Source organism: Corvus kubaryi, unplaced genomic scaffold (genome assembly GCF_017639235.1).
Source record: "Corvus kubaryi isolate FWS band 111438036 unplaced genomic scaffold, C.kubaryi_AGA036_p1.0 37334, whole genome shotgun sequence".
Classification (NCBI taxonomy): Eukaryota; Metazoa; Chordata; class Aves; order Passeriformes; family Corvidae; genus Corvus; species Corvus kubaryi.
In genome coordinates, this window is record NW_024581108.1 from 11976741 (window position 1) to 11987590 (window position 10850).

At 43.3% G+C, this 10850-nt stretch overlaps 1 protein-coding gene across 3 annotated transcripts in view; it reads left to right on the forward strand.

Annotated features, from left to right (window-relative positions):
• Positions 1-7142, forward strand: part of DDAH1 (dimethylarginine dimethylaminohydrolase 1) — a 97060-nt gene extending 89918 nt beyond the window's left edge. For all 3 annotated transcript variants that reach the window (XM_042030296.1, XM_042030297.1, XM_042030295.1), the window contains 2 exons: positions 1988-2131; positions 2553-7142. In XM_042030296.1, coding sequence (XP_041886230.1) covers positions 1988-2131; positions 2553-2669 — 261 coding nt within the window. In that variant the 3' untranslated portion in view covers positions 2670-7142. The remainder of the gene's footprint in view (positions 1-1987; positions 2132-2552) is intronic.
• Positions 7143-10850: the final 3708 nt, after the last annotated feature.

Here is a 10850-nt window from a genome sequence, read left to right on the forward strand (position 1 = left end):
GTTCTCACTTCAGCATTTTGCAGAAGCAAATGAATGGGAGACTTGTCTTTACCCTTCAGCTTAAGAATTTTTCATAATTCCATATGGAAGTGTTTCGCAGTGATTCACAATATATTTCTGATGAATGAGCTGTTCCTACAGAAAACCTACAATATCAGAATTATGTTTCCAACAAGGAGTGAAGGAAGAACAACTGTTTGGGAGCTTAGTGAAATCCAGATATAGTGGCTTTTCTACTGATACATGTACAGATTTAATAAATGTTTGCTTAGTCAAGACTTAAAAACATTATGTAGGAGGGGAAGCTGCAGGTAGAGGACATGTCTGCTGACCGTGGTTACCAGGTGGAAGAGCCACACTAGGGCCTGTCTCCAGCTGCTGGTTGTCTGCAACATCAAGGAAAGCAGAATAAAGCACATCTTGGCAACATAACAGAAACAAAATTACAAAAAAGAAAATCAACTCTGCTAAAGCACATGAAAATACAAAATTACATCTGGTGAAGTAAAGGTGCAAGGATTTTTTCCCAGAAAAACACATTAACCTTTTATGGAGGTAGATGTGTCCTTGGGAACTTGGGAGAGTTTCATAACATGAGAAGGAACAAGAAATGACAATCTGATAACACTTCCTCAAGAATGCATGGCATTCTTTGTTGTGAGTTTCATGTTCTCTGCGGGATGTGGATGACTCAGGCCAGAACCTGAAAAATCTATCCAGACCTATAAAGGAATTACTTACCATAGGTGTGGGCAAGCATGAGTTTTTTGTTGCTTCTATGTTGTAGCCCTGTTATAGATCAGCTACATGTAGTATTTTTTTAATGAATGAGAAGTAGTACAGATTAATGATCTTGCAAACAACTTAATGACAAACTTAACTGTGCCTAAAATTGAAGTCTGCTTTCTGCTGTGTGATGTAAATCTCTGGGTTCTCCCTGAGAAGGGAATCTAGTTGAAAAATCTAGTTAACAAAATACGAGGTTTTTCTAAAGATAATATTAATGTGAATATTTTAAGCTGAAAAAAAGCCTTTTCTTTCTGTTTGCATCTTTGCAATGTATGTGGGAACATAGGTGGGCTGGGGGAGAAACAGGAACACTTGCATTTAATTAGGCTTTCAGAGGGACCAAAGTTTTGGATTTTGAGCCTTGTTCAATTCTGCATTACTCTTGGTCTCTGTGAGGCCAAAGCTGATGTAAAGCTGCAATGCTACAATGGGGAGTTAGGCATCTTGTCTTCAGGCTTTTCCTATCCTTACTAAAAAAGGATCTGATCCAAAACATGGGATTGCATGCTTGTCATGTCCTGAGAGTCTCTGTCTCTGAAATTCCAGCCAGCCAGGCTCTACCTTTGTGTATGAGCCTTATATTTATAACCCAAACCTCTGAAACCCAGCAGCTCTTCTGTTGCAAGGGGTTTATTGTGTTGTCCCCTTGGGAACGAGGATTAGCGCAGACGTGCCCGCTCGCTCCCCAGCACAGGTGCTTAGTGAAAGAGTAACTGCTTGCAAAGCAGAACAGAGGTCCTTGAAAAGAATTAAGATTGGGCTGATATCCAAGCTGGGAACCGTTCCTGTCCTGTTTGGTTTAGTTCATGCTCATTATATAAATATTGAACAATGGTTCCTTTTTTTGAAGGTGGTGAGCACCTATAGTCTCAATCAGTGTCAGGAGTGGTTTTGCATACTCGGTGTGCAATCCTTGAGGAAAAGACCCCACAGAGGATGCTTACCAAGTGCCCTACTTAATCCTGCTGCTTGCAGGAACCATTGCACAAAGGTTTTTACTGCTCCTTTCAGATAGGTTTAGTAGATTCTTCCTTAAAGGGCAGACATAAAAGGAGATATCCTTACTTGCCACATAGCAAAATGGCCCTTGACTGCCTTGACAATCACAGTTAGCTATTTTTGAAGATTTTGTTCTCCCATTTGTTTGGGACTGCTGATGTGTTTGATGTAAATAGCTGCACTTCATGTCTCCTGGCAGACCATGCAACAGATGAGCGACCACCGCTACGACAAGCTGACAGTGCCTGACGATGCCGCAGCAAACTGCGTCTATTTAAACATTCCCAGCAAAGGGCACGTCCTGCTGCACCGAGCCCCCGAGGAGTACCCGGAGAGCGCGAAGGTGAGAGCCACGCTGGGGGTGCTCCGGCATCCCCACCTCGCTGGGAGGTTGCTGGAGATTGAAATCGGGTGCTTTTCAGAATGGGCTGTGGTCTCCCTTTGTGGAAATAGCAGATGGCAACAGCTGGGAGGCCTGGGCTCTGTTCTCAGCTCCACTATTGGTGAGACTTGGTCACTTGTGCCTGTGGTGCCCTTTCCACATAACTGGATGTAGCAGCAGCTCCCTTGCTGCAGTATGATGTGTGTGAATCCCATAGCCAGAAGGCCACGTGCCCTGTAAATGTTCATGTTGATTAACAGTGATGGGATGGCTTGGCACCTGCTGACAAATCCATGTCTGTTCATTCTGTAAATACGTAGAGAAAAGGGAAAACGGAGGTGTAAAGTGTAATGATCTTCCCTTACTTTTTCTTTCTTAACAGGTATTTGAAAAACTGAAGGACCACATGCTGATTCCAATAGCCAACACAGAACTGGAGAAAGTAGATGGGGCACTCACCTGTTGCTCTGTGCTTATTAACAAAGCTTCAGAATTATGAGTTTACAGAGTCCCTCCCTTGTAACTGGCAATAATGTTACACACAAGGTAGACGAATCTGTATCCACACTTTTATTGTTTTTATTGACAATCTACTGTACCACTGTGCTACTAACCCTTGTTTACAATTTTTTGCATTGTGAATTTTTATTATGTCCTTGCAGATGGTATTTAAGGTGGATGTAGGGTTTTTTGGGAGCACATAATTCTGAAGTAAGTTAGTCCCATGGGCTAGCAGAAGATAATTATAATGGCTAACCCTTAGCTTTAGTGATTTAACATATCTGTGTGAAAATTTTGTGCAACCCAGCTAATTCTCAGTATTTCAAGCACCTCTGTTGTCTTTGCACTGTTCCCTTCTGTCTTCTTTTCTCTTGCTTCCTTGTTCTACATGTCTTTTTCCTTCCTCAGTCTTCTACTTTCAGTAGTGCAAGGTATTGGGGGGACTGAAGAAAACTCGGTGGGCTCATGAGCCGGTACCTTGTGTGGTAGGGAAGCTTTCCGTACACTAGCTGGAACAGTGGGCAGTGCTCACTGTCCTGGCCATATCACAGTGCTGCTGCTGGGCAGAGCTGTGGCTGGAGTCTGCTTCAGGCACCAGGTACCAACTTTGGAAAAGCTTCCTCTGATGGGAATGTTCAAGGGCAATGATTGCCTGGGAAACTTGCACGACAGAAGAAGAGAGTAGTGCAGCCACACAAGTTGCCTCCTGCAAACTCAGGTCCCAGTTTCTTGCTAAGACCATGACTTTCAATGTGGTGAGAATGGGAGAGAAGTTTTTAAAAAGGCCAGATCCTAGGAAGCCTCTGGACCACAAAAATTAAAGGCAGAGATGCTTTTGAAAAAGTTTAACCTACAAAAGAAATCTAAAGTATGGGGGAGTTAAATCTCTTTGTTTACATCTTAAAATTTATTTGCTTCTCCTTTCTGTTTTCTCTTCTTTTGGAGGCCACTTACTAGCAAAACTGAAAAGAAAAGGGTGATAGAAGGAGTTGAAGGACAGCTATTCCTGGATTATGCCCATGAATAAGGGAAGCTATTTTTTTCCTGGAAGATTGGCATTTTTACTTTATCTGCCCTTGGGACAGCCTTCCTTGGAACAATAACCATCTTATATTTTTTTAGTGGCATGAGTATTCACTGTGGTATTCAGTTAAGGCAAATACAATTTTTGTAGCAAATTCCACAACATGTTTACCCACTGAGTCACAGCTTTTTTTTTTTCACCACCACAAAGTGAAACACACACCATTGTATTCACATGCTTCTTGTTAAATCATTTGTAAACTAAAGATGGGAGAAATTCCCAAACAGAGGCAGTAGTGGGAACTCTCCAGAGACTGACAAATAGTCTGAACATGTTATCAGCTTCCTAGACATCTCCTCCACCTTTCCTGAACCACTTGTGGCATGTTGCTGAGGTACAGTAGGGAGTGAGGGGGCTCGGGCAATGTGGTCTGCAGGAAAACAAACAGTATTAACCAAGTACACACTGGGATATCCTTGGGAAACCTGTGTGCTGGCTTTGTGTGCTAATAAGGGAGAAAACACAAGTACTCATACTCGTAGGTTCTCTCCAGCATATCTCACCCTGCATCTCAGTGGTAATGGGGGGAAAACCTCCTGGCAGCTACCAGGGTACCCCTTGTGCTTCGTGGGTGCACTGTAGGTTGTGATGACACGAGGTATCATGGGGAAGAGAGCAGTGACGAGCAAATAAATGGTATGTGGAAAGAGCGTGTCCCAAAGGAAGTTCTTCAGCCAGCCAAACAGCAAGTGGGAGGGGGGGGTTTCTATTTATGACTCTGCCTATGACTCTACTAACCAAAGGGTTATCCCAATGTTTCCCCTTTGTCTCTTCCATTCCCATGCACCATCATTTAGAGCCTGATCACCTGGCTCAGGTTTAAGGATGTAAATGTTGCAGTGGGGAATCATTTTCTGCCTTCCCTTGGTGCTTTTTAAATATTTAATAAAGTGTCACGTATTTTAAGATAACTTGACATTAAACAGAGATTTTGTGCCAAAAAGTGGCCCTGCAGTATTGAGCTGTGAGCACCTAAAGGCAAGCTGTACTCTGTTAAAAACCTATGCAGCTGTGGGAGCTGTCGTACAAAGCTGAAACAGTCCCCCCCCCAGCCCGACTTGTCCATGTACCTCCTGGGGCCTGGCCCCTATCCGTGTCCTTCAGTCCCTCTTCCCTCCTCTTACTAGGGAGCCAGAGCATCCAGCTGCACTGGGAGTGTTAGGCTGTAGGATTTCTATTTTATTTATTGTTAAATATTTCTGTTGTATTTTTTTTTCTTCTTCTTCCACCCTCTCTCATCTTTCACCTGTCTCCTTCCTCAGACTCTCATTTCTAGTTTGCTCATCAAGGCATGATGAGCACTTTTCTCTTTTAATCCCAAGTGATTCTGCCTTCTGTTGCCTCAGTTCTTACTTGAGTCTTTTTCTTCACTTCTCCTTCTTCACTGTTCGTTCCAAAGTATCCCAAGCCATGATGGACTCTCCTAAACTTACTTCCTCCTTGAGCAGGTGCCAGGAGAGAAGAGAAACTGAAGGGGCTGCTTTGGGTCTGAGCAACTTATTTTGAGCTGTAAGGATGACAGTCAGCAGGAGCTGTAGATCCAGAGAGGAACGAGGGTGACCTCTTTTTAAGATTTCTCCAGAAAAAAAGAACCGTTTCTGGTGACACTGTTGTTACCTTGTGTGCTTGAAAGCCGTAGAATGGGTGACAGTGAATTGCCCTGGCTCACTAGGGGAGGGGGAGGAGGAGTCAGGATTTCAGAGCTGAGAAGCAGCTATGTAGACAGAGAGGCTGGTTTTTCATCTCTTGCCATTGAGATTTCCTTGGCTTCAGGGCTGCATTGTGGTATACAGAAAGCAAGGGAGTGGCTGAGGGACCCAAATTCCTTCAGGTGTTGTATTCAAACTGTCCAACTTCAGGCACAGAATTTAGGTGCTCTAAAACCACACCTGCTTTCTCTCTGTTGGCCTCAGTAGGAATCGCAGCCTCTTAACATAGATGCTCTTGTTGAAAAGAGTTGCCTAAGCTGGTTAGTGGGATCACCCTCACCTCACAGCTTCTAGTGCTAATCTTTATTCTGGCATTAGAGATAAAAACATTATGAGCACTTCAGTTTATGTATTTTCAGTATGGTACTAAGAACTAAAATCATGCCAAATGCTTCATGTTCTTGCTGTTTGCTGTTTGTTTTTTTTTTTTTTTCTGTTGACCAAACAAAGAATTCAGTTGTGAGGACATTTCTGCAGTGACACATGTGCATCTAATGCATGTCCTGTACATTTTGTCACCAGAACATTTCTCAGATGCCTGATACAAATCATCATTCTTGATTAATATAAATGATAAAATAAAATCCCAAACCAAAAAAGGAGATGAGACACTGAACACTGATAGGTGCCCACATAAAACTCTTGATAACAACTGTGAGGCTGTATGACAGAGCAGGCCAGTACAGAAATTCTTGTGGTAATAGCTCAGCCATGGGGCTTGAATTACTCATCAAAGGATTTTTCCTTTCAGCAGTCAGTTTAGCTCAGTTGAAATGAAAGAGCTACAATGTGCATTATAGATACTTCATGGATGTTATCTTTGCTAAGAGTTTAGGGAGATCTGTGATATGTGGGTTTCTTTCTTACACAGAATGTGAATACAGTGTCTCCCTCTGTAATGAAAATGTGAATGCATACTGTACCTTATGAGATAAACTTGAATTCTTCCATTTATGTATTTTTGTGTTTACCATGCTAATATTCAGTTTTAAATAGATGCCACTGTGTGAAGCTAAGCTCTGATTTTTTTGTGATTTTCATGTGATAGGAATAGAGCTCATATGTACCACTATGTCCAGTTTTGAAAACAAAAAGCCAGTACACAGAATGCTGTTTGTTCACAGCAAATTGGAAAAGATGGAAAAAAATGAGCTTTTGATTTTGTTCAGCTTCATATATGTTGTATCAATGAAGTCAGAGCCAAATTAATAGAAAACATCCACATGGAGCCATTTGAGGAAAATAATTTACTATTTAAGATTGTCTATTTTTGCTTTTATCAATAAGGAAGCTGAAAAGATAAGCCTGCTTAAAGAATGGTATTTGTTAAGTGATTGTGAACAAAGTATCAGTGGATCTCATGTATTTTCAGAGAAGTTTTAACTGGACGTGTGATGTAAATTGTATAGAGCTGTATGTGAATCGTGTTAGTCACTGTTTTACATTGTATTGTTCTGCAGTGCACAAATGTGACTACTGAACACAGAAGCGTTACATTCAGTAAACTTACAATCTTGTTGCAGTATGTAATTCCCCACTTTTTGTGCCAAAAACATCAATACGTTCCATAATCAGTTCTACTAGAGGTTTGCACTTTGATTTAATTTTTTTTGTGACTCTTGCAGTTTCAATACTATATATCCCCATCACGAAGGAATAAAGTGTCAGTTGTACCGTGCCCTGTGTAGTTTGTGCTTCTTGTTTTGGAACTGAAAGGATATGTATTTAATTCAGTACTGTTTCATGCTGTCTTTTTATTCCCAGGCTTATTGCATACCTAGAAGTAAAGCCGATTATAGACACTAGCACTAAAAAATCCTTAAGCCTGATAGGAGAAATACTGACTCTTTAAAAACAAATAATAATTTTAGACTCTACATTTAAGAATAATGTATAGAGAGGAGCTACTGCCTCTGAGTGGTCGTGATTAATTGAATTACTGTCCAAGGTAACTGAACAGATGTTAGCATAGTACAGTATGTTTCTCTGTAGTGCCTGTATTTACTGTAACTTACAAGAGGTGAAACTACAAAGGTTTAGTGGCATTCCCATTATGGTGCAATTATTCACATAGCTCTTGTGTCTTTTCTCCCCACAATCTCAGGAGAGGTGATTGCACTCCAGACATTGCTTTGAGGTACCATGACAGATAATTGCATGTCTTATGTTTAAATACTTCCTGTTGTGTGCTACAAATAGCACACATGGGGCTACTCTCTGCTTGTACCCTTGGGCTCTAATGCCAGTAGGTTCCAATATTAGGATCCAGAAGCTGGGGAGACCATGCAGTTACTCCAGGCTTCATGAACGTGTGTATAGGGGCTTGTGGGCCGTCAGTGCCATCTCCTGGCAATCCAGAAGTCAATTGTTCAAGGCCTCAATATTGTTCTTTCAGCTTTTTAAGAAACCCAAGATAATTTAACAGAGTAGGAATTAATGAACTGTAGCAAAATAATTACATCACTTTCAAACCGTACTTTGCTAGTATAATAGGACTTTAAACAAATCCTAATCTATTATTCTCCTTGCCTGAGAAGTAGAGACAAAGGATCTAACTACAGCCTTTATATTGATTTTACAAGACTGGTTAAAAGTGATTTTTATAAAAGTGATTTTTTTAAAGTGATTCTTTTTATGCAAATATATTTAAACCAGTGCTGTGCCTAATGTGAATACATTTAGTGTGATGCAGTTAGTATTTTAAATTATTTCATTTACGTGTGTACCCATGTCTACAGGAGAGAGTTGGTACCAATTTACTTGACTTTGGTTCTAAATGGCAATGATTAAAAATTATGAACTATCGACAAGCCACACCTGCTTGCCACATTAAGAAGTTTCTCGCAGAATATCAAACCTGAAAAAAGCAAAATCATAGTAATTTAACAAGGAGTGTTCTTTGCAAAACTTAGCTGTAGGATATTACTTCACCAAGTAGAGACTTCTACACTTGAATGTACAGATTCAGTCCCCACTCTAAGTACATGCTGCTTAAAGAACATCAGTCACTGTCTCCTGCTTCATGAAGTCCAGACATGCTGATGCTCTTAACAGCTGTTAACCCCCAAAAAGTTATGATTGCTGTGGTTTAGTACCTGAAAACATTCCACTGGTCGCTGCAGATATCTATTGAGTTTGGGTGGGGCCCTCGATCTGTAACTAAACCAAACTCCTTCCCTTCTTTGACCCTGGCAGCTTTCCTCCTCCTCCTCCCTAAGGAATTGTGATGTAGAGTCCCACAGCTCTCACAGGGCCTGGGCTGTCCTGCCAGCTCCAGAAGGGGGTTGTCCTGAGTACCCAGACCCCTGAGCAAGGATCAGGAGCAGAATGGAGATGCTGCCTGGAGAGGGTTGATCAGTGAGGGCAGAAGGGGAAGAAAACCTGGAGCCAGTCACAGCTCTGAAAAGCTGAGCAACCTCTTAGAAACTGTGACAGTGTTGCAACATTTTCTTCACAGGGAGTTTTGTAAAAACCTCTAGGTTGCAAACTGTTTTCAAAATCCATTTTGGAAATTTACTTTAGAAATTTATACTAGATGGACATACTCATAAAACAACACCATGTCCAAAATCTTCCCAGCTGCTTTGAAAGAAATGATCCCTAACTCACTCTACATTGAGGCTCTCTTCCGAGTATTGAGTGGCTGTTACTCTCCTGAAATGAGTTTCATGCAGAGAATAGCCTTCTTCCTGCTGCCTGGACCATTAAATCCTGGTAGGGTGTTTTGGCATTAAGTATGCTAAAATATATTCTATTCTTGGATTCTCTAACCACATGCTCTCTTCCTGACTGCTGAAGTTAAATCATTCCAGTTTGTCTCCTACACGGCTCAGGAATCAGCAGCCTAACCGTCCAGACATCACATGGCTTTGAACTGCACCTCTTGCTGAGCAAGGTTATTAACAAATATTCTAAATCCAGAATGCATGATAGATGTTTTTATCAGCAGGATTGTATGGAGCCAGCAAAGTCCACGATATAATTCACCTTGAAAAGGAAGAGCTGCGAGGCATGTGATTTAATAAACAAGGGTGGGAGTCAGGGGCTGGGAAGATGCCTGGCTCTGTTTTAGAAGTGCCACAATCAGTTCTCAGGAAGTATCAGAGAACCTGAAAGCTTTCTATGTATTTTGGGTGCATAACACAGATTAGGGAGGATCAGTGTAGGCACTTGAACTTGGAAAAAAAATGGTCTGCCCTGCAGGAAAATGGGAGATAAATAGTTTACTTTATATTTTGGGTATTTAATGCAGAGATGTACAGCTTTGAGAAATTCAAATGCACTACTGCAAAGAAAGGTTTTTGGGGTGGGAGTAACACACAGGAGGCCGTGGGTTGTGAGCAGAGGTGTGCTGCCAAATGATCAGGGGTCAGGGCTGCGTGCCGAGGGTGAGTCTGAGAGTTTTCACTGGGCAGAGGTGACCTTCACAGCAGTGAGAGGGAACGGAGCTGGCTGGGCGTTTCCTGGTGACCAGTTTGGGGATTGGCCCTGATTTTAACACCCAGCTCTACAGAAATCAGCCCCGTCACCAGGTCCCTAGTCCCTTAGTTTTCAAGTGTTCTGGGCAGGACCTTCATGTTTATTTTAAAGGGACTGCTAGCACTGTAAAATAGATATTGTCACAATTAATATTTCAAGTACGATTGCATTAACAAAGCATGTCAATCAGAAACTTCGCAAAACTGTAAAACTACCATAAAACTGACAGTTTTTCCTTATTGACAGTAAACCTCGGTGTTGATCACTTCTACTTTATGTTCATGTTTATCTACTGGAAATGAAAATTTTAGGAGTGCATAAATAGCCCGAGTTCCCTTTTTGACAGCTGCAAGAATACCGATTAATGAAGTTCCAGCTGCTGCCCGTTCCCAGGGGAGGCGGCTCCCTCTGCTGCTGCTGCCTTGGAGCACAACCCTGTGCAGCCGGGGGGCTCGGACACCGTCAGTCCCCAAAACCCGCGGTCGAGCCGCGCCTCCCGGCAGCACCCATCACCCCAAAGCCGCTCTCACGAGCGCCGGCACCCGGACGAGCCGCGGCGTGCGCGCCGGGAGCTGCGGGCCCCGACACCGCTCCGCACACTCAAGACCCTTTAGCGGAAGGGCTGCCACACGTCCCCGGGAGGCCGGAGAGGGGCAGCTTCAGCCCGTGTCCCGGCGGCACAGCGCTCCCGTGAAGAGGGAGCTTCGCCCGGCCCGGCCCGTGCGGCCAGAGGAGCCTCGCCCGGCGCGGCCCGGCCCGTGCGGCCACAGGAGCCGGGACCGGCCGGGCCCGCGCCCGCTCCGGGCCCGCCTCCGCCGCGCTCGCGCCACTGGGCGGGGCAGGGCGGGGCGGAGCGCCGGCCCCGAGCGCCCATTGGCGGAGGCGGGGAGGGGCGGAGCGTAGCGCA